General features: G+C 39.5%; 1 protein-coding gene across 1 annotated transcript; it reads right to left on the bottom strand.

The window, feature by feature from the left end:
• Window positions 1-24,302: 24,302 nt before the first annotated feature.
• LOC149206469 (uncharacterized) lies at window positions 24,303-25,007 on the bottom strand. Its single transcript, XM_089397700.1, has one exon. The coding sequence runs from the start codon at window positions 25,005-25,007 to the stop codon at window positions 24,303-24,305; it is 705 nt and encodes a 234-aa protein (XP_089253826.1).
• Between the last annotated feature and the right edge of the window lie 414 nt (window positions 25,008-25,421).

Below are 25,421 nucleotides of genomic sequence, written 5' to 3'. Positions count from 1 at the left end.
TCTTCCATAGCTACTATCAAGCCTGAAATCAGTCAAGAGGCCTTTAATCTGTTTCTGTATCACATTAACAGCTTTAGGGAAGAGCTTTTTAGGGAATCTTCATCTTAGTTTTGAAATATATATAGCCATTCCAGAATCTTCATCCAGTCCTTGCAGATATAAAAAACTTCCTATAAAAATCCTAAAAAACAGTTAGAAACTGGCTCCTAAGAAAAATCCATGGCATACTAGGGCAAATCCTGACCCTAATCCACCCATCATTGTTGATAATCCAAATACCATCCCTAGAAACATTAGGAGGCAGCAAAGGCAGGAGCAGCCTGCTGATTTGACTTCAGAGTCAGATCATCCCAGCCTTATCTCTACCCCATGCAAGGTCCTTTTCCGGTCTACCCCTAATTCCCCTAGTTCACCATCCACATCTCAAAGTCCTCCTCTCACATCCTCATCCACTGCTCATATCCCCTTGACCAACACTCTAGGTTCACCCTTACTTGTCACCCCTGTGGTACCCACTGTTCCTATTATCCCAGCTGCCCCTGTTAATCCTCTAAATCCTGTAAATATGGCTAACAGATATGCACCCTTGCAGATACCAGCTAATGCTGCAGCTCTACCCCAAGACTACCAAACCAAAATCTCATATTTTGACTCCAATGGCCCTCTGACAGCTGTCCAGCATGCTAAGAGGATGCAAGACCATTTTGAGACCTATGAAATAGATGATGACAGTGTCAGAATGAGGATGTTTGTTCAAAGCCTAACTGGGGATGTAAGAACTTGGTTTAGATCCCTGAATGCAAACTCCATTACAACTCCTGATGAACTGTATCAAGCCTTTACCAGTAGATGGGAAAAGAAGAAAGATCCTCTGCACATACTTGGGGAATATGACACTATCAAAAGAGGTCCCCAAGAGACTGTTTTGGAGTATTGTGCAAGATTTAACAATGTATATAACGCGATTCCACAAAATTTAAGACCTCCTCCTGATCTAGCTTTGTACAAATTCCCTGATGGTTTTGACCCTGACATGGCCTATCAGTTGAAAGAAAGAGATCCTCAATCCCTTGCAGAGGCCCAAAGGGTTGCTGTTACAGTGGAAGCCAACCTAATTGCCAAAAGAAACAGGGCAAGGTTGGAAAAGAGGACTGCTTTCAAAGAGGAACCCTCTGCCTTTGATCAAAAGCTCGATGCCATACTCAATGGCATGAAAAGATTGGGTGATAGAGTGGAATCGGTTGAGAGAAAATCATCATGGGAAGCACCACAAAACAACCCTCCTAGGAATCCAAATTTTAGGAGAACTCAAAACCCAGGCATTGGCAAAACCAGTGCTGATCAAGACATAAGAACCCCTTTCCAAGAAAATTATGCAGAAACTTCCACATCAACAAAGCCCAATGAAGATCCTGAGATTAATTTAATGGGTCTAGATGGTGAAAGTCAAGTTTTCTTAACCCAAGAAGATCATGAGGATGATGAAATCAAACTGTTCCAAACTAAATCAGGTGAATCCTTTGACTTTAAACAAGGCTATGACACTGTTGTTTATGAAGTCCATAAACAATACAAGCTGAGGAGAAGAACTGTGAATGTTAACCAGCCTGAAAAGAAAAAGGATAATCAGCAGCCTGAAAGAGTCACAATCACAGAACCTAATGACAAAACAAAGTCACCTGCAGAAGAAGTGATTATTGAAGAGATCACGGAACCACCTTCCTTGAAACAGCAGCCTGTGGCCATTTCACATTCTCAGCCTAATTTGAATGTTACTCCTCAAGAGATGAGTAAAAAGGGTAAGTCCCAAAGTCAAGATAAAAATCAAGAAGAAGATTTAATGAACAAGGAAAGGACTGTTATCTATAATCCCAAAACCCAATCTGAAAAACCTTTTGACCTAGAGACTGAAATTGGTAAACTAAAGATAGTTGTTCCTCTTTTAGAACTAGCCAAGCATGACATCTATAAACTACAGATCAAGAAGTCCCTTCAACTCACTAACAGCAAAGATGATGTCAATGTGTTAGATGACACTCCAGAATTATTGTTTGGCCCAGAAGTGGATGGAAAAACAATAGTCACAGGGGTACTACCTTTTTATGTCAGCTTACATATTCATGACAAAATACTACACAATGCAATGTTTGATTCAGGTGCTTCTCACAACCTCATGCCAAAAGCAGTCATGGAAAGATTGAATTTGGACATAACAAGACCATACAAAGACCTGTTTTCTTTTGACTCCAGCCAAGTCAAATGTTTAGGTCTCATAAAAGACTTATGTGTGTCCCTGGTTCAATACCCAAACAAGACAATCCTAATGGATGTGGTAGTTGCTGATATCCCACCTAAGTATGGGATGTTGTTGTCAAGATCTTGGGGAGCTAAACTCCAAGGTTCCCTGCAATTAGACATGTCATATGCCACCATCTCTGTTTTTGGGCAACCAAAAAGACTGTACAGAGAAACACTCATGAAATACATGGTCAGCAGTGAAGAAAAGCCTCAAAACTTTCCCATATATGCTGTCCATTCAGACATAGACTCATACATTCTCTTCAATGACACCACAACTCCCTCAAAAGGTGAGGTTGAAACCAAGATATTCATACAAGAGGAAGACTCAAGTGAAAGTATTACCACCCATGAAACAACAGTCAATCAAACACTAGATGTTGCTGCTGCCCTAGTTGTCAAGAACATTCAATCAAACGATGAGACTGTCCTAGAAGACAAGCTAGAGAAAAAACCACAACTGCTACTCACATTGCCAGCCCATGAACAGATCATTAAGTCCCCTTCCCAACAGGATATTCTATGGTTCCTTGAATTTGATGGCTCAGTCAACAAATTAGGGGCAGGAGCTGGAGTTTGGGTACACAATAAAGAAAATAGTCATGCAGAAGGCAGAGCCTATAGACTGAATTTCAGATGTACTAATAACATGGCAGAATATGAAGCTCTTTTACTAGGCCTCAAGTTAGTAAATTTCTTACAAGCTGCCAGGGTTTCAATCATGGGTGATTCAGATCTAGTTATTCAACAAGTGAAAGGAAACTTTGTCACCAATGACAAAAGACTAAGGACCTATAGGTCTGCTGTTGCTGAGGTACTAAACTTTTTCTCTGAATTCCAAATCACTAAGATTCCTAGAAACCACAATCTGCATGCTCATAGTTTAGCCACATTTGCAAGTACATGCAAGCTGCCTTTTGAGCCCCATCATTGTTTTACAGCTGAGGTAAAACACAGACCCTCCATTCCAAACAATGTGAATGATTGGCAAGTATTTGAGGATGACAAGCAAATAAACCATTTTTTAACTCTGCAACAAGAATTTGCAGGATTAAATATTGACACTGATACAGCAAGTCAATCACAAATACTTGATACAGCGAGTCAATCACAAATACTTGATACAGCGAGTCAATCACAAATACTTGATACAGCAAGTAAATCACAAATACTTGAAAGAGCAAGTAAATCACAAATTCTTGAAAGAGAAAGTCCATCACAAATACAGTTTCAAAAGATTACTCACCCAATATCACCTACAACAGCAAAACAAATGCTAAATCCAACTATTTTCAACAAGGACAGCATTCAGCAAATTCAATGAATCAATTGTGAGGAAGTGGCCAATGCTGAAACTGAAATCATAGAGCTGAAAGACAATTTTCTACCAACAGGCCTAACTCCACTAGAGGACATCTTTGATTCAAATGATATTCCCAGAAAACCAAAAATGCAGCCCTTAAATGCAGCCATTGAAGAATGCAACATAGGTACAATTGACAAACCCAAAATAATTAAATTGTCTGCATCTTTGCCTCCTGATCAAAAGCCTAAATACATTGACCTCTTTAAAGAGTTCCAGGATGTCTTTGCATGGAGTTATGAGGACCTAAAGTCCTATGACACCTCTGTTATCCAGCATACAATCCCTCTCAAACCTGATCAAAAGCCTTTTAAACAAAAATTGAGGAGAATCAATCCTATGCTTCTCCCAGCAATGGAACAAGAAGTACAGAAAATGTTTAAGGCAGGCATCATAGCGCCAATCAGATTCTCTGAATGGATCTCCAACTTAGTCCCTACAAGAAAGAAGACTGGTGAAATTAGGCTGTGTGTGGACTTAAGGAATCTGAACCAAGTATCCCTCAAAGACAACTATCCCTTAGCCAAGATGGATCACATTCTCCAAAGAGTGGTAGGGGCCTCAAGGATCTCATTACTGGATGGGTTTTCAGGCTTCAATCAAATCCTGGTACACCCTGATGACCAAGATAAAACAGCATTCACTACCCCATGGGGAACTTTCAAATATGTAAAGATGCCTTTTGGATTGAAAAATGCAGGGGCAACATTTCAAAGAGCAATGGACATTGCTTTTTCCAAAGAGATTCATGACTTTTTAGTCATTTACCTAGATGACCTTACACCTTTCTCAAAATCATACCAAGAACATATAAAACATTTGAGACAGATCTTCCTAAAATGCAGAAAATATGGAATTTCCTTAAATCCCAAGAAATCCCTGTTTGGTTTAGAGGAAGGTAAGCTGTTGGGCCACATCATTTCTAAAGATGGCATTAGAATTGACCCAGATAGGATACAGGCTATCCTACAAATGCCCCACCCAAGGAATGTCAAAGAGTTACAAGGATTCTTAGGAAAAATCAATTTCTTGAGAAGGTTTATCCCAAACTTAGCAGAACTAATCAGATTATTAAATAACATGCTAAAAAAGGATTCAAAATTCAAATGGACTGTTGAAGCCAATCAAGACTTTGAAGGTATAAAACTGGCCCTTACCCAAACCCCAGTGTTGACCAATCCTTGGTTTGATAGAGAATTTATCATTTTCTCTTTTGCCTCCCAGCATACTATTGCTGTTGTTTTATTGCAAAAAGATGACCAAGGAAATGAGAAGCCAATTTCTTTCTTTAGCAAAGCTCTCAGAGATGCACCTTTAAAGTATCAAATCATGGAAAAGCAAGCTTATGCTTTGGTTAAAGCCATTAAAGACTTTAGGATTTACATCCTTTATTCCCATGTTATAGCATATGTGCCAAGTCCTATTGTCAGAGACATTCTCACCCAAGAAAATTTAGAGGGCAGAAGAGGAAATTGGATTGCCAACATCCTGGAATTTGATATTGAGATAAAACCTACAAAACTAATAAAAGGGCAAGGTTTGGCCAAACTAATGACAGAAGCAAATTTCCAAGCCTTAGACATCAATCAACTGGACAGTGAACCGGAGCTGGCGACTCCAAAGATCAATGTAGCCTTTGAACAATCCCCCTGGTACTCTGATATATGTTATGTATTGCAAAACCTGTGTGCTCCCCCAGGATTGTCCAGAACTAAATGTAGGTTCCTAAAAATGAAAGCTTCTAAATTCTGTGTTATGGATGGAAATTTGTTGTGGAAAAACCATGAAGGAATACTGCTAAACTGCCTAATTGAGAATGAAACTGACAATATCATAAAGGGATTTCATGCAGGTGACTGTGGTGGACACTTGTACTGGAAGTCCACTGTGAATAAGATACTAAGGGCTGGGTACTACTGGCCTACCATGTTCTCTGATATCAAGAAATTCATCACATCATGTCATAAATGCCAATTGTTTGAGGGCAAGAGAAAGTTATTACCACTTCCCTTGAGGCCCATTGCAACAGAGAGACCTTTTCAACAATGGGGCTTGGATTTCATTGGGGAAATTCATCCCTCATCTTCAGGCCAACATAGATGGATCTTAACAGCCACAGACTACTTCACCAAGTGGATTGAATCTGTTCCATGCAGACAAGCAAATGATTCCACTATCATTCAGTTCTTGGAGAACAACATATTGGCTAGATTTGGTTGTCCTGACAAGATAATAACAGACAATGCTGCTGCTTTCAGATCCAAGAAAATGGTGAACTTCTGCCATAAATTTCACATCACATTGGGCCATTCCACTGCATACTATCCCCAAGGAAATGGCCTTGCCGAGTCATCAAATAAAAGTCTGGTAAATATCATAAAGAAAGTACTAGAAGAGAACAAAAAGAATTGGCATAAGAAGCTTGTGAATGCCATATGGGCAGATAGACTAACAACTAAAAGATCAATTGGGACCAGCCCATATGAGTTGGTTTATGGATTAGAGGCCAAATTTCCTTCATCACTAGGGGTGCCTGTTATGAAACTTCTTCAAGAAAGCCAAGCTGAACCAAATGATATGCAAAGAAGAATCAATCAGATCATATGTTTACAGCAGACTAGAGACCAAGTTTTCAGCAGAGTTCAAGTTCTACAAGAAAAATTAAAGAAGGCCTTTGATAGAAGAACTAAGGCAGAAGATTTCAACATGGGAGACAAAGTCCTCAAGTGGGATGCAAGAAGAGAAGACAAAGGAAAACATGGAAAATTTGATTCCTTATGGAGAGGACCATTTGCTGTCCAAGCAGTGAAAGGTAACAACACTTACTTCCTAAAAAGTCTTAATGAAACTGATTTGGATGAAGGTCCTGTGAATGGCAGGATGCTGAAGCACTATTTTGAATATCACCCATAAGTGCAGCCTGAGGTTCCCTTGTATATATGCAGATGTATATATTATTTTCTGTTTAGATTGTAAAAATGCAGTTTTCCAAGTTTATTAACTGTCAGCAAAAGGCACATAGATTCAGAGATATATTAAGAAGGAAAAGCACAAGTTTGGCATTTCAAAGCAGCAAACTTCAAGATTGGCAAGAGCAGTCAAGGGCCAAGGAAATCTGACCTACTGTTCTTGGTCTTTCAAATGAAACACCATCCCCATGTGGAGCCACTGTTAGCTACCTATACCAATAGGTTTCATATTTCATGATTGGCTATAGAAGTTCCAAATATGCTCTGCTTTGATCATGCAAAGATCACATATTTCTAAAGGAGTACAAGGTGTGTAAATAGCTTAATGCATCCCAATTTTTATGGATGGTCCAACAGTCTAATCTGGATCATTCCATGGTTTAAATTTGCAGTTGTAGATTAGAGAAAGAAGTGTGTCCAAACTGTTTAATCTTGGCAGACAAGTAGTTCAGGTAGAGAAGAAAAGGCTCCCAACAGCTTAATCTGGGACCTTGGAAGAAATAAGGCTAGAAGTAGATAGAAAAACAAAAGAAAAAGCCAAAGAAAAGAAAAGGCAGGTAAGGGTCTGCAAGTCCAAGTGCACCCTCCAAGAAGAAATAAAAAATGCTAGGCAAGTAGCTGGGTAAGTAGTTGGGGTTGCAGAAAGGTTATCTTTACCATTGAAGGTGTGTTAACTTTGTTTACCAAAGCAGAGTCAATGAATTGAGAAGGGGTTCTTCTTCATCAAGTTGCAACAAGCAAAGGAGCATGTCTAACCTCCCTTTTCCCCTTTTCATGTCATTTACTAACATTCCCTCATCAGTTGAGATTCATGGAAGAATTATGGTTTCATGGTGGTTCTTAATCTTTTTAGAAGCCACATTTCTTGTCTAAACTCTTTTCATTTTGATCTACTCCCTAAACTAAGTAAGTTTCAAATAAACTTAGTGATTTTCCCCCCTCATTCACATCTTCCCCCATATTAACTCTAACTTTACTATGTAAATCCCCTATATTACCTTTCCCCTACTAGTATTAACACCATGGTGTATAAACCCCAAATTTTGTATAAATATCCCTCCCCTTGGCATTATAGCCATATGTTCTCTAAAAAGGAATCAAAATGACATCTGGTCACTTTTATGAACCTATACCTCATCTCTCTCCCTTGTTTCAAGTCATTCCACTCATCAAACCATCATTTGCAAAGAAAAACCCTATAAAAACCCCTTCCTACCCCTAAACCCCTTTGAAATTATGAAAAAACCAAAAGAACCCACTTTTTTCGCGTAACCAAAGTTGGCGCATATATGTCATTTTCCAAAATACATTGAAAAACTTACAAAAAACCCATACCCTAAGGTTTTCCGCCTGGCGCTGCTTTCAAAAACAAATAATAAAATTATACCCGCCCGCATCCGTATCCACCGATCACGTCGCCCTCCCGTCGACCGTCGGATCGGACCCGTGGGATCCGACGGCCCTCATTAATATCGGAGCGGCCCCCACGACGGACGATTAGCGCCCGAGAAAATGACGAAGGGATACGTCATGGCGCGGCCACGCGACACCCTTTCAGGTCTCTCGGAGCGGCCTCTGACAAAACCAGGGCCGTATCCTAACCGCTCCGAGAAACCGTAACCGCTCCGAGAAACCGTAACGGCTAGTGCACTTACCGCCCGGTTGCTGGTTCCATGTCATGCCCATGTCATCGCCACCCTGCCATCGCATCAATACTCTTGTCCGCCCCTGTGCCAGCGTGTCTGCCACCGCATCATCCCCATGCACCAATAGTAGCTCGCCACGTCACCTGATGATGTCATGCTGACGTCATCCGACCCTGACCCCACTTATGACGTCATCATAAAAACGCGCCAAAATTTCCAAAAATCAATATTATAGCCAAAATTTCGCGTTTTTTGCACTTTTCTACAAAAAACGACTATTGCTCCTGCATGCAATTTCCACGTCCAACCGCGCACCTTTGCTGAAACCAACTCGGAGACGTCCAGCGCGCCATTTCCACAGTCATCCGTGACCATTGCTCGCTCTTTACCAGGTATTCTCCATTAAAAACCTTCATGTGCGTACTCTGCCTGTGAATTCTATCGAAATAGCTTAAGCGACATAAAACTCTCAAAATTCACCGGTGAAATTTTGGTGCCTGGCCCCCATTTACCACGGCAAGCTCGAAAACCACCAGCTGAGCCCTGATTTCCCGAGTTCTTATCAAAAACAGTAAACTGCTCGCGCAATGGTGAGACAGTTGGTCAATCCATTAAAAACCTGCCACAGAAGACAAAGTGAGACCAGGCATTGGTCTTATTCATAATTCAAACAGTATTTCAATTGCTGTGTGCCCACTTCACCCTCTGGTCCCTGAAATTCACACTTTCATTGCAAGTAGTCACCGCTGTGTTGTTCTGCCTTCTTCAACCAGTTCACCTACAAGTCAGAAGCTTAATAGACCATGGAAACTCCAATTGCACTGAACATCAAGCCTCTCAATGCCCCCCACAGGGAGTTAGAATGGAAAGCTCTAGGAGATATGGATTATCAAATGTTAGACTGGTTTCCATTAGGCTCTAAATATAATATTCAGATGCTAAATGAGTTGAAAGCCCAGCACCTTAGTGGAGCTGATATCCTAGGGATTTGGGACTCAAACTTGCCCATCTACAACCTCCCCCAGGTAAATCCTATGCCTGAATTGATCCACAGATGCCAGGAGTGCTATGATCCATGCCAAAGAGCTGTCCTCAGCCCTACAGGCTCAATTCTGTTCCATATCACCCCAGAGAGCATAAATGAGATGCTGCATTTCCACACTGCAAAACCATTGACCCCCCTCTACATGCAGAACTTGATAAAGAAGGGGAACAAGTTGTCAAATGACCAGATCATCAAAATCAACTAGCTGTTTGTACAATCAGGCTCTGAAACCATCAGAACTTCTCCTATTGGATATTCTTACTTAAATGAATTGGGCAGAATGCTAGTGGATTTGATCAGCTATGTCCTAGGGTTCAAGGGAATGGAGGATGTGGATGAAATTATAATGGCAATGTTGTCTATATTCTCTCCTGGAAAGCCTCCAGCTGTACATTATGACTATGCCACATATATTGCAGATAGGATCCATGACCAGCTGATGAGTTTGCAAAGGGAAAGACTGTTCAGATATACTTCCTACATTTATCATCTATTCTTGTTTAATCAACCAGGCAGCTTCCTCATTCCCCTAAAACAAGTTAATGCCCAGGGGAATCCAAGGTCAGTTGTGTTTTGGACCTCTGTTTTTCATTGCACCTCTGTATCACCATACACATACTGTGAGTTCATAGACTTATTCATACATCCAGCTATGACATTATTGTATGGTGTTCCTCCTCCAAGGTTAACTGATGACATGAGGAGAATTCTCCATCTAAACAAAACCTACAGCATTGGTAATTGGTACCTTTACCGAGACCACACAGTCATCAGAGTATATGGCTGTGAGTTGAAGCCTTTTAGGCTGCCAAGGTATGTCCCCATGAGGCTTTTTGCCCTCGAATACTTCAGGCAATTTGGGAATGCCGACCACCTCCACTTCCAAAGTAAGAACAAGAAGGCACAGTTGAAGGTAAGGAGCCAGCTGGGCCCTTTCCTATATAACAAAAAAGAGGAGGGATGGAAAGAGGCAAATAGTATCCTAGAGGCCCTCAAACTGCAAACTAGCTTTGAGTGGATACCCTATGACCCCAATCATTTTGTTTCCCTCAGGAGGATAAGATACAAATTGGGTACATATTCACATGTGAGGCAGCCTGAGATTGAGCAGTATGCCAATGCATTAAGCTGGGAAGAGGGCACCCTAGAAGAGGAAATCACTAGTGAAGAGCTGCTAGAAAGAAAGGCCAGAAATATTCAAAAGGAAACTGACTTAGAAACTTGTGGACAGGTCCCCCTCTCATATAAAAGACAACTTGGAGCAGCTGCCTCATCCTCAACAACACATCAGCAAGCTGCCGTGAATACTCCACAGACAGCCAACAAAGGCAAAGAAAAGCAGGTGGAACAGCCACCTCCTATGACTGAAGAGCAAATGGAAACCCTAGTGCAGCAACAAGAAGAAATGGAGCAGCAGGGAGAAGGGCAGCAGCAAGAAGAACAGCAACAACAGGAATTGCATCAAGAAGAAGGGCCACATGAGAGACAGCAGCCCTTACAGCAAGAAAGAGTAGTTGATACTCCAACTTCCACTAAGCAACAGGCTCAAAACATAGTGCCTCCTAGACCAGAAACTACCTTTGATGCCTCGGTCCTCCAAACTCCACAGAAGGAGGACATAAACAGAAAAAGGGATAGAGAAACTCCCCTGACATCATCTATAAACCAGGGAGAGAAAAGGCAAAGGTTGAATGACTTTTCTGAGGATGACATAGCAATAAGGCAAGCATTGGGCATGGGCCCACCCAGTAGAGAAGCTTCAGCCAGTTCCTTCCAGCAGGAACAGGACATAACTATGGGAGGAGAGGTCAGCTCCTCCAGCCAGCAAAGAGAAGGAGAAAGGAGCATCAAGCAGCAATTTATAGACATCAAAAGGAGGAGTGACCCTATCAAGATACAGTTGTACAACCATTTATTGAAAATGGCTCCCACCAATCAACAAAGACTGATGTCTGCATTTGATGTACAGGAAGGCAAAATGATCATGAGCCATTTTATGCCAACAGAAGTGCAGCCCCAATCTGCCTCTGACTACTTGAGGACTAACCTGGAAGTCCTTGCCAAGGATATCCACCCAATGGATAAGATAGAACTGCATAAGCAAACGGGTGAGATGGTCTATGCTTCCTTGGCAGACCAAACATTGGATAACTACAGGCTACAAAATAGCCTTGACAATACAGCCTCTCAGCTAGAGTTGGAGAGAGCATCATCCCAGGCAAAGGACAACAGAATAAGGTCCTTGGAAGACATAATCATTGAGATTGGGCATGATCCCAAAGATATCAAAGGAATACAAGAGATATTGAAGTTGAGGGATGCTGACATGGCTGCCTTAAGGAAAAAGATCAAACTCCCAGCTACCATTCACCCTCAAACAGATGAAGTGGCTCAGCAAAGACATGAGCAGGATGCCACAGCCTTGATGATTTCCCTTTATAAGCAGCTTATTCAAGCACAAGAAAAGTTGGGAGAATCAGAGGCCGCACAAGCAGCATTGCAAACAGCACTGAAACAAAGAGAAGAGGGTCAGACCTCTCAGCCTCCTCTGGTCATCAATCTTGAGGAAACTGCTCCTATCACTGCTCCTCCTCCTCAACAGACTGAACAGACAGCAACATCTACTTCAGCAACACCAACAACCACAGAGCAGGCCCAAAGCCTAGATATGCAAAAGCTGAAGAATGAAATTCAAATCCCGGAAGCTCAAATGACCGAGTTAAATGAGACCAGGGAAAAATTAGCCAAAGTCAATGACAGACATGATAAATCAAAGAGAGAAGTGGCAGAAAAGGGCAGGGAAATCAAAGCCCTTAAAGACAAGATCAAAGAGCTGGAAAATGAGCTCAAATTAGATAAAGTTATAGCTGGGCTTAAGGCAATGCTATGGGCCAACATTGGCCAGTCTATTACTGACCAATGGCAGTATATAGAGACAATCCATGAGCAGCTAGAGCTCATCCCAAAAGCACAAGCTGAAATTCACAAGTCAAGGGCTGCTCTAGGCAACATGCCTGAAGTTGCCACCAGGATGATCAATGTGCTGAATAATAGACAAGTACTCAGCTGGCAAATATGGGAATTCCCAATAGAACTGAGACCATTCAGTTGATCAAAAGGGTTCTCACATTAAGAAATTTGGTGCAGACATTGGAGAGAAGAACCCAGGACATGCAGACCGAGGTGAAAAGGTTCATGGATAAATTCCTGGTGCTGCAAAACAGAGGACTCCCTAGCTTACTGAACAGCGCAGGGAGACTGCTCATTCATGAGCAGTATGCCAAAAGAGTGAATGCATTTGCCACAAACGAAATCAATGAGAAGCCCAGCAACTCAGAAGAAACAGGGCCAGCTACAGGACAGACTATCTACAACAAGGTAGAAAGTCTATTTTTTATAATGAATAAGATCAAACACCTGTTTGAGGTGGCTCCCAATTTTTACAAGTATACAGAGGCAGAGGAGACTATGGATGCAATTCTCAGGAATCAACTCCCTACACAAAACTGGTGGACAAATACAATACAGAAAATTTTATAGACAGTGAGTCATTCACCAAATTTTGTTTTCAAAATATGAATTGTTATGTAAAGCACAGTTCAACAAAATCAGCATGCTTTAAAGATTAGAGCTGAGCCAACTCAGCAAAGTTGTTCGGTCACCACAGTAGCAAACACAGTCACAGGTGGCAGGGCCGAGAAAATACAGCGCAGCAAATATAAAGACACATTTTCCGGCATTAAAGCAAAGCGTTCCAACCGACTCAGTGACCTCCAAAGGTCAAAATATCCTCTGACAGACTTAAAGAGCAGTTATGTTGCATTCAAAGCTGTAATAACTTCTTTTCTACTTTTCTGTACGAAGTAATGAAGATATTTCTCTCTCAGATGACTCAATGCCTGAGATATTTTGTATAAGCGTTCCTATAAAGTCCCCTTCGCATGAGTCTACAAGGGTTGTTGTTGATTTCTCCTAAAGAAGTTCTTATGCTGTAATCCTTTCAGAAGTTTAATAAAGAAAGTGATGGAATTTCTCGGATTTCTGAAGTGTTGAATGCGTTCTGGTGTCTGTTGAAAACTGCTGGATTCTTGTGTATTACACAATACAATAAGTCTCTGTAACTCTCTCTGTTATGTGTTTTTGATTTGTTAAAATCCATATATGTTTCTAATTTTTGAATATTTAGCAACAAGGAAAAAGAATAACTTCCAGGATTTATTCAAGAAATACCCTGAGTTCAATCTGTGTTGTTAATGAATGTTTTCTTCAGCTGTAATCTTGATAAGTGTAATTCTTAATTGCTGCACTTTCAGAATACATCTTTCACAGTGGCCTTTGTCTCAGGAATTCAAGTTTGCTCCTGTGCAACGTGTTTCACTTTCACCTCACCAGCTTAATAGAGAATTCTTAATTACTTTCTGTTGGCTGACATGCTTCACCATTCAAGTTAAATTTGTTTGTCTGAGATACACAATCGGCCCTGCAGTTTGAACACCACCAATCCTGCATTTCAAAGCATTTCACAACTCCAGACTCCATTGCCCAATGATATATTACTCTCTAAACACTACATCTTAAGCCCTAAAAGAAATCCTTCAACCAAAACATAAACCAAAACCTGAGCATAATACCTAGCCTAAAACACCATCATAACAGAGACAAATCATAAAGAGAGAGCCCTCTCTTATTACAGTTTGGCTAGAAACTGTGATCCAAAGATTGGTTAGTGGTTACCCCGGCCGTATTCCCTTGGGAGTCACAGGGAACAACCTGGGTGTTAACACTAAGATCAACTAAGGAGTGAGCATGGAGGATGTTATCCGCAGTCAATTAAATTTATTTTAATGAAATTAACATAACAAAACAAAAGAGGGATAATCTAGGAAAAAGGTTTACCAAGCAACTGTGAACTACAGAATGCCTCCTCGTGAACCAAGAAGTACGGGCTGGCAATCTCCCTGAATGCTTTGTTCGGTGCATCACAGTGTACAAGGTGGTCGACTGAGTTACCTAAGGCTGGATAGCAACCTAGTGTTGTCCTTCCATATATACCTGAAAGTACGTGGAGGCCCAATCTGTATTAGCACTTTCTAAAGCAAAACCACACAGTGAGAGCATTCCCATATACTTTACGTACTGTAACACCACCCTATATACTCGAAGGTACATGGACAAGCTACGATATACTCACATATGTGGAATGAGGTATCACACTCAAGATGTATTGCAGACAAGTTAGCGACAACTGTTATGTTTTAAGACATTCGAACACGTCTCTAGCCTAGACCTCTAAATGTTTTTTGTTGAGTGGCAATGCTCCATTAGGTTAATTCAGATAAATTTTAAGTTGATCTTCTTTAGAATTTTCCTTTCAAGGTTCACCATGTGATGTATGATTGCAATTTTGTAAAATGCAACTAATATGATAAGCATTCTTCACACTCAATTGAACATTGAAAACCTTAGCTAGTAGGGATAAAGCAATCAGATCTTTGACAAAGAGTAAAGAGCACATCTAATGCACTTTCCCTAGCTATTCCTTTCAAGCATTCAAATACCACAATATGAACAATGCAAGTTTTTTTTTTCAATTTCCTTAATGTTAAGATGAAAAAAAGGAAACTAATGCACATACAGTCAATCAATCTTTTTGCAAGAATGAAGACTTTACGACAGTTCCTTTTCAAAATAAATGAAGACTTTTACGAGACTTTCTTTTGAACAAAGATTAATCGACTAGAATCTAACTTTGGCAATGAAATGATTATGATAAAGAACTCATTTAAGAAACATTAATCAATCAAGCCAAAGTAGGGCTGGAAAGAGGAAATACAAATGGATTTCAGAGATACTACAATTATTGATCTTTCAACAAGCATAAACAGAAGGAAATTTGGAGGAAAAACCCAATCCAAAGGTGAAAATTTTCCCTAAGGTGGATCAACAAAGGTCAAGGAGGGCCTAACTATACTGCAGAGCACTATCTCTCACTCAAGAATGCTCTGCAAAGCACTGTCCCCTGACCAAGCCTGCACTGATTCCTGAGATGCCACTTAAGAGTCATCTAACCTCAATTTTTTGACCAAAAAACACTTCAAAAAGCTGAAATAAGATAAATGAAAGCAAGTAAGGTCTACTATGGTGTCCTATGATGTGTATAAACTACCTGTAATGATGATCATTCCCTAGCAGAGTTGCCAATTTGTTTTGGAGAATTTGGTATCTTCGGATAAATACTAATTCCCTAGACAGTACTTATCTCTAGAACAACAGTTTAAAGCACTTTAACCTTTATTTATAAACAATAGATAATACAAAGAGAATGAGAGGACCTACTTGTACTTTTTCTTTCCTCTTATCTCATTTGTATTGATACTATCACTCCTTCCCATAGTTAACACGCTTGAGAAGTACCTGTAAACATCAACAAAAGACAAAGAACCAAGCAAAGAAAAATATCTATTCATTACAAGTAAATGGAATCAGATACATTCACACATATAATCATCAAATATCAAGATAAGTATATGAAAAAAAGCACAAATACTTCATTGAATAGAAGGAATAATTACAACCATGAAGCCTGATTCGAAGTCACTCCTCCAGCTTTGGTTCCATCCACATCACATCATAAGCACGACAATCTGATAGCATAACGACACTTACAATAGTCTTAATTCTCAAAATAACATTATCTCCTTACAATCATCAAAGTCCAGCCCTTGATCACTTAGATAAGTTCTCAATTTATAGGAAGATGGAGGAGGTTTTGTCATCAATGAGGGTATTAAATGGCCTTCCATACTTAGATTTAGTTTGCATGGAGGAAGGGATGATAGGATAGGAGGTTAATAGATTCTTAGCATATCCAATTTTGAGCTCATAGGAGGGGATAAGAGTTGGGATCCTTTTGGAATGATCTAGAACCAACGAATATTCCCAGAACCCTATGTAAATTTCTCTCAATCTTGCCCAGCATAGGTCAAAGTGGGACTAAGTGCTCTGGAGAGCACCCTTGCATGGGCCTAAGTGTTCTGCAGAGCACCCTTACATGGGCCTACCTGCACTGGTCCTTCAAGGAGTCATTTTAGGATGTCTTCAAGCCATGAAATTGTCAAGGAAGGAGGCATTCAAAGTGTTGACTTTTCTAGGGCATGTAGCAACTAAATTAGGGTTCGATGAGCCCTAATAGTATTGATCTGAATGATGGGAGTTGTTAGGGCCTGGATCTACCTCAAGCTGAAGGAAGGCAGGTCTAGGGTAACATCAAACCACGCTTAACCCGGTAGCTAGCCCTACCAGGTCGGGAGAGGGCTCTCTCCTTGTCAATCTTAATTAGGATATTGGCAATTAGGGCTTGAGATGATTGAATTTAATGTAGATTTTAGGCTAGGTATAGTAGCTCAGAGTTTCTGGTTTGATTTTTAGGTTTTGGTTGTTGGATCAATTGGAGAAGGCAGATTGGGTCCGAGAAATCAACTTAGGGATACAGTTATGTTCTATGGGGTGAGGTAGACAAGGGTTTATGTACTAGAAATGGATTAAGATGGTAGATTAAGACAGCTGAGGAGTTGAGGAGGGTATAAAGAAACTATGAATCCTCTTCAAACAGTTGAAAACATTGAAAACCAAATGCATTCCCAAGACAAAGCACAGCAGTGCATTTTGTCCATTCACCTTGATTCATTTAGTTTTAGAAGAGAAAGATGGATTTGGATACATATAAAACATAAGAAAACTCATTACAAAGAAGAAACAATACATAAACTCACTGTCACAAGAATCTCACAAAAATAGCTGTGAAACCTGGTTTTATTCCTTGCCAAACTGCTGACACAAATGTTCATTAAGTGCTGCCACCTCTTCCAAAGTCCAACCTTTACAAATGACTAAGAGAAAACATAATATAGGCATCAAACAACTCGTGCTAGTCATCAGGGGTCAAATCCATGAGTCAAGGAGCTGTTTCAACAACATCTAAACTAGGAATAAGAAAATAGGCAATGGAACAGCTTGCCTCTAAAACTAAAGAAACTGACACATTCAGTTCAAAACCACTTTTGATTTGATGTATCTACCCCATCAAGTGTTTTCCATCAATATTTACATCATATAACATAATTTACCATGCAAAATCTACCAAGAAAAGAAGAAGTCAACTGTTGAAGAAAAGGGCGAAATTTGACTTTTAGGCAAAATTGACAAAAAGTTGCCTGATGTGCAGCACCCTGAGCCTGATGCGCAGCACCGCTTTAGGGAAGCTTTTGGAGGCCTTACACTCATCCAAATCAGGCCCAAGATTATTTTTTGGAAATCTTTGCCTATCTAGTTTCTGGAACATCTTGAATTTCCTAATTTGGAGTTGATTTGTCACTTCAAAAATCAATTCTCCCAAGGCTGCTTTCTGTGGGTTCAAAAAGTGGCAGAGAGGGCATTTTTTGAGTGTTTTTTGCCCTTTTGGTGGCCAAGATCTTCTCCAAAACTAATGAAACTTTCTAGGTTTGCTAATTTTTGGATGTTGAATCCAAATCTATAAGACATTTGTCAAGAGGATGTACCAATTCAATGCGCAGTGCCGACATCAGCCGGAATTTTCTGTGTTTCTAATTCAAAAATTGGAAAATGACAAAATTGTCTCAAAATTTGCCCAATTTTGGCTCAAAGCTGCATCATGGGTTACTTTGTTGGGCTAAAGTCACATCAGCCAAAATGTTGAGCTTTTCATCCTTCTTTTTGCCTTTTAAGGCCCTCCTTAATCTTGCCTTAAGGTGCTTGATCCTCTTGTCGCATACTCTATTTCAGGTCAAATAATGATGTGCCATATGCCTTAGCATCTTCTTGTCTCTATTTGCTTTCTTCAAAAGGCCCTCAAGGTGGATATTTACCCTTTCAAGCCATATCTCTCTATCATGCTCCACTTCTTGTTCAATAGGAGTCAAGGGAACCAGATGCTCTTTGTTGCTTTGTCGTTGAATTTTTAGCATCTCTAACTCCATTTGGCTTTGTTTACCCTCTAACTGCTTATTCTCCTGCTCTAGGTAATTGATAATATATCTTCCTCAAGCTATCTTGTCCTCTAGCATGTTAATATAAGCCTCATGTTCTTTCAAAAGCATTCTTTGATCAAAAGAAGTGCTATCTAGGTCTATTACCTGAGTATGATGAGGTGGCACATCAAAATCATGCTCCTCAAGCTAAAAATCCCTCTCAACATCATCACCAAGCTCCTCCTCTGTAACCTTTCCTTTTCCTTTGTCAAGCTGCTGCAAGATCCTTTCCCTAGAGCTGTCACTTAGGGTGTCCTCCTCAAAATCATAGTCATTGTCCCTCTCCATGTTTGTCTCTCTTGGGATGGTTTGATGAATGGTGGATAATTAGGTTAGGGAAAGATGAGTATGAAGATATTTATAAAAGGGAAATAGTGATGGAGTGAAATAAGAGGGTAAGTGGGGTTTATAAGGGAGCTAGGGTTTGATGTGAGGGAGTTTAGGGTTTGATAAAGGGGTTAATTTTAATAGGGAAATGGGGGAAGGGAATATGAGTGAAGTGAGATAGGATTAAAGGGTAGGTTTAGGGCAAGTGAAAATGGGAATATTGAGACAAGGAACAAGAGTTTGCAATGGTGAAAAATAAGGTAGAAAGACAAACTAGGGTTTGAGTCTTAGGAGGCAAAAAAACATATCTCAAGCATGAAAACCCTATCTAAGCTCAAAAGTGAGTGTACTTACTTGTTTAGAAGGAAAATGCAGAAATTAGGGTGATTGGAGATGAAATTTGGTGGTTTTGGAGCCTCATAGGTCAATGCACGGCTCCCTAAACCCAATGCGCAGCACCTCCTTGATGCGCAACGCCCTTGTATTTTTTTGAAGAAAGTTTGGCTCTGATGCGTAGCACCTCCTTGATGCACATCGCCTTTTTGCAGACAAATTTTTAAGGCCTTCCTGGTGTCTAAATTGGGAGTGTTATAGGTCGTTGGAAATATTGTTGAGTCTACTTTCCATAACATCTTGAACTTTTAAATTTGGAGTTCATTTGCCCTGTCAAAAGTCAAATCTCCCAAGACTGGTCAAAATATGCAGAAGGCAACTGCCTAAATGTAGAGTGTTGTTGCAGTCACCTTTTTAAGGTCTTCCTCAACTCCAAATTGAGCTCATGATAGCTCATTGGAAATATCTCTTTGTCTATATATCATTTCAATCATCAAGAAAGTCATTTGAACATCTCAACTAGGTGAAAGCTGGATTTTCCCAAGGTCACTCCAGAAGTGCATCAATCCTCCTGAGGCCAATGATGTTTTCAACATTTCTCCCAAACCATGAAACCTGTGTAGAAACTGAAAGAGTTTTTTCTTCTTGGGTCAATGATGGACAAAACCTCTCTCATTTTTGTCCAATTCATCTTTTCTTACTCAAAAACATAGTTTGAAGAAAACCTATCTCGATATGTGGAACAGTGGATTTGTAGAAATGAAGGGAAATGAAAGGGATGAGGGGCTTGTAAATTATTGAGAAAATTTTGGGAAGTAAGGAGGGATGTTAGGAAGTAGAGGAAAGTGGAATTTCAAATATTGAGTGAGGGGAAGGGGTCGAAAAGGGAAAAACACAGGCCTAGCCTAGAAAATTGTTAAATTATAGCAATAAACTAGGGTTTGTGGGAAAATGATGAATTTGAGGGATATGAATGATGGGAATTGTTTAAGAAGGTATATTAAGGATAGGGGAAGGTGTATGAGCATCAGGATACAAGTTTTGTTGATCATCTGGCCATCCAAGAAAAATTACCTTCAAAACCCTAGGAGAGGGAAATGGACCTTACCCAAGTACAACTAAAGTACGAACAAGGTGTAAAATGACCCATTGGAACCTAAAATGATGATAACTCTTTGAATGATGGTACACTCAACCAAATGGTGAGACACTTGGAAAAATTTGGAAAACAAATCCTAAACCTAAGACCACTTTGTAAGAGCTTGTTTGATCACTGGTGGAAGGCTTCAAATACTGACACTAACAGGAGTGATGTGCCCAAATGGACCTATAGTAAGGAGTTATTTATAGGTTTGGGGATGAAGGTGCCTTTCAACACAACTTATCATTTGCAGATAGATGGAAAAACATAGAGGGATAAAAATATTCTTAGGGATATGTTGAGGATGTATGTCATGCATCAGTAGAGGAATTGGGAGGAGTATCTTTCACTAATAAATTTTTCTTATAATAATGGGTATCGGGAGTCCTTGAGGATGATTCTATTTGAGGCTCATTATGGGTGGAGTTATAATACTCCTATCAACTGGACTGATCCAGTGAATAGGGTGTTGATTGGACCATATGTTGACAAATATGGAATAGAAAATGTAGGTTATTGAAGAGGAATTTAAAGGAAGCACAAGACAAACATAAGAGTTATGCATATCAACATAGATCATTTAAGAAGTTTCAGGTTAGAGAGCATGTGTACTTGCACATCAAGCCCAAGAGGAGCTCCTTGCGGATTGGGTCATGTTCCAAGCTGGCACCTTGGTATTGTGGGCCTTTTGAGATCCTTGAGAGGATTGGACCAGTGGCCTACCAACTTGCACTGCCTCCAACAAGGAAGCCATGATATTTTCCATGTTTCATTACTTAAGAGATATGTATAGGATGTTGATCATGTAATTAAGCGGTCTATATTACAGGTGGAACTAGAGGGATAATTCCATCTAGAACCACAATGCATATTGCAACATAAACAACTCATGCTCCAGAATAGAGCAATCGAGCAACTTAAAGTGCAGTGGAAGCACATTGGGCCCAGTGAAGTGACATGGGAGATGGCTGATTAGATGTAGGATTTATATCCTTCATTATTTGTTGTTTCAAGAAAATGATTTTTTGGTATATGTCTATGTATATGGATGTTTTTGTAAATACCATAATAAGTTTTGTTATAAAACTCCAATAAGCAGTATGTTTTTTTTTTTTTTTAGTAGGATGTCATTGTAAATACTACATTGATCTATGTTATAGAGCTCCATGGGAAGTATGTTTTGATTTCATCAGTTTGCTGGTCATAGGTGTCATACAACACAGAGGATGATGTTCCCCTAAGGGGGAGGGGCTTGTAACAACCCTTGGTTGATTTTCCATGTAAATAAAATAATACCGAGGTCATGGGACACGTATTCCAAGATGAATGTTGGGAAAAACACTTTAGTGGGAATCACTTATGATAAATAAATGGCTATGGAAAATGGAAAAGACACTAGCATAATTGAAATTTATTTATGAAAATAAAGGAAAATAGGAGAAAAGGAAGGTGAAGAGGCACAAATTTCATGCAAGGGAAATTAGAGGAAAAATGAAGGAAAATGAAGAAAATAGAGGCATCAATGATAAAAAGGAATTAGAGGATCAATTCACTGATTTTGTAAGTTGAGTTTAGTCAATTCATTTTTCGCTCTCTCATTTCAATCTCTCATTCTCTCATGCTCGTGCACACTTGGAGCATTCTTGGGGCACTCTAGCTTTCACTTGGATTTGGAGCAAGAAGATAAAGGAAAGCAAGGAGTTCAAGGAAATACTTGGATCAAAAACTACATCTGGATTGTTTTGTAGGTAACATGTTGCATGAGTGATTTCCTTTCTAATTTCTAGATGCATGGTATATGCATGTGATTGATGGGTTATGTGTTGTCATTAGCATGGATATTTTCCTGGATTAACAATGGTTTGAGCCTTGCCTTTCCATTTCCTTGATAGCCATGGTGTTGTGGGTTTTTCCACTTGTTTTTCAGATAGGTGCTCAGGTTTGTTTTGGCTCTGGGTTGGAATAAATGCTCTGGAAGCCCTAGAACAACTTGGGTTGAGTTAATAGTTCTTGGAGCTGTTGGTTGGTACAAACGCTTTGGAGCACTTTGTGAATTGATTTACTATTCCTTGGAGCCAATATTGGAACAAATGATCTGAAGCCCTGAAAGGATGTGGGTTGAATTACTAGTTCTTGGAGCCTTGGACAACTTCGGTATAGATTGATCTAGTTGATTTAGTTACTTCCAGGCTGTAGAGGTGGAATCACTATGGTTGAGGGTTGAAGTGATTTGGCCTTTGGAAGCCCTGGTTGGTTTTGTTTTGATTTATTCCATGAGATACAACATTCATGATTGGAATATGGCATGGGGTGATTGGATAAAATATAGATTTGGTTCAACCCAATCTATGGTTAGGTGGTACGTGAAAGTCCCTAACTTGGTTAGTATTTCCATATATTAATAGGAGTTATTTTCCCACTGTGATTTATGAACAGTTGTAGTGATTATGTTTGTGATATTATGGTTGATTTTCCATGGTTGCTATGTTCTTTATTTGTTGGTTATATGTTGGTTATATGATGTAATCTATCTATGGCTCTTGACATGTTTTGATAAGTAATTGATTAGTGGATGAATGCATGGACTAAAAAGTGTTATTACAGCTAGCTAGAGAGGGCTTAGAGCTTTCTTGTTGATTCTCAAATGAACAATCTCAGTTTATGAGTAGATATGCATTCATGACCTGTAGCTTACATATTTTCCATATGTTTGACAAAATTTCTATTATGGATTAGGCATATTTTGGTCAATTTCTTACTTGAAGTTTGATTAAGTGTCTTTGTCATTACCTTTGATTGAATTGTAAAAATTTCAGGAAATTTTGGGAAGTGGTATGGAGGCTGACCTAAAATGTGGCACATATCCTGGGACCACATGCTCAAATTTGAATGATTTAGGTCATAATCGCATGGAAGGAGGCTTGTCCATGCAGTTGGAGGCCTATAACCATACACTTGCCTTATTGTGCATGTAGTTAGGGTGTTAGATCAAAGAAAAAATGTTCCAGCTCAGTGATTGATTAGCTATGGTGGTTGTTCATCTCATGAGTGATCTATAGTCCCTGTAGGATGTTATTATGTGTTCAATTTGTAGGTCCCACTTCCTTAACTAGAACTTGGAGGTCAAGCATGTCATAGTGACACTCATCTCATTTTTACCCTAGCAAGATGGTGAAATTTGGTAAATGTGGGGTGGGGCATTACACATGCATTCGACCTAGTTTGGAGTATAATAAGAAATACTAAAATACGAAATTACCTAGTGAGAAGAAGGGATGCTAGGAATTCTACCAGAGAAGGACAACCATAATGAAAGAAAGAAGATACTTATATGATGAACTAAGAGTTGAAATATTTCTGTTTTTGCCAAAAATCCAAAGTATTGCAAAGCAACTACAGGGCCTAGATGGAGTAGTGAAGTTGCAGGGCCTAGTTTGTGATATAGAAGTGAAGTTTCAGTCTATATTAAAGCAGTGATGTTGTAGGGCTAAGTCTGTAATGAAGCAACAAAATTGCAAAGCTAAGTTTACTTGTTTCTAAGGAGAAATTTAGTATTGAATTTGGAAGTTTGATTTCATGATAGGCCGACTTGATGAATGCAGAGATGTCTTGGACTTGGTTGTCTCATTTGACTTAGTTCTATTACTAAAGAAGAGTTTGACTGGGTTTTCCCCTCATAAATGGGTTTTTCCCTTTCTGAGAGCCTACATTATGTGCCCTTGATCTTCATGTTCATTTTTTATAATTGCTTGATGACAAAAAGAAAAATAAAGACCTAAAAGAAGATCGTAAGATAATAAATAAATCACATGTAATTTTTTTCCCCTGGGAAAAAGTCGTAATTTCTATTAAAGTTAAGAAATTACATTTTGCATATGCCGAAGCATTCATATACAGGCAGCAGTGCCTAACAAGATCAGTCTGTGGTACTATATAAACAAAATTAAAGCAGGTTGTCTCCTCGCAGGGAGCAGTCCAAAACTGTACACTAACAGTGTTCAAAATAGGAGTCCATTGCTCTACGCAGAGAGCCATATATATCAAAGATAAAGTGTTGTATAGTGCTAAATATGTAGAGATATATACAACTATTGACAACAAAAATAAACAAGTGAAAATCTGTAAGTGGGCTTTTATAGCCCATTATCCATCCGATCATCAAAGGGTCTATGATAATGCTGATAGAATGACCCTTCGATTTCCTCCTGTATCAGCCAATTGTCTCCTTTTTTGTGCACTGCCTCTTTGGAGAGTTGATCTGCAATGGTATTTTGTTCCCTGTAGATGTGACGACAAGCAAATGATTCAAAGGAAGTAGTCAGTCTCTTTGCCTCATCTAATATATGCCTCAATGAAAATGCATGACAATGAGATGCATCAGACAGCCAATTGCAAACTATTTTAGAATCACCAAACAGCTGGAGATGTCTGCATTGTTTTTGTATGGCAAAGTGTATGAGGTGCTTGGCAGTGCACAGTTCAGCATAGTTATTAGTTCCTCTGCCTAGGTTTATTTGAATTTTGTAGCTGTGTGTATCATTGAGATATAGTACTGCTCCTCCCCCACAGCCCACCTCTTGTGCAGAACCATCAAAAAAAGCCCATGGTTTGGATTTGTCAATATCCAATTGTTTAATGATGCGAACAGGACCTATGGTTTCTTCATCAGGTATCATGTTATAATCCGCAATGGTATGAAGAAGGATAGTAGGCCAGTGGGGGGCTCTAAGATTGAAAATAGCCTGATTCCGGGCAATCCAGATTGCCCAGCATGCAAGAAGCGGAATATTAATGGCCTTCCCCGAGTGTTCATGGTTCCAGTTCTCCCATGCCTCCATTAAGCTATGACCATGCCAATTATTCAGTTGCGGGAGGTGAGAAGTGAGGTCATGCCAAAAATGGAATCACATGTAATTATCTAAATGAGAAAATATTTTTTCCTTTATGATGTTCCAACAATATTCATTCTTAAATTCTATATCCTTCACAATATATTTCTTAACACCTTTCATCTCGAGATAAGAATTTTGAATTTGACATTTTATTTCTCACTAAATTGATTGAGATTAAACCTTTCCTCTTTCGTGCCATTTGAATTCTTTACTCTTCAATACTTATCATCCTCTACTTCCTTAAGAATGTTAATAGGCTCGTAAAGAAAATCAAGGTATAATTCATTAATTAGTTTTGGCCATAAGTTATTATATAAAACGTACTCAATGGATCAATTAAGGAATCCAAATTTTATCTCT

Source organism: Pinus tabuliformis, chromosome 1_2, assembly GCF_031772625.1.
Source record: "Pinus tabuliformis cultivar Carrire ecotype Pingquan chromosome 1_2, CPIR1, whole genome shotgun sequence".
Classification (NCBI taxonomy): Eukaryota; Viridiplantae; Streptophyta; class Pinopsida; order Pinales; family Pinaceae; genus Pinus; species Pinus tabuliformis.
This window is presented reverse-complemented; position numbering and strand designations above follow the sequence as displayed.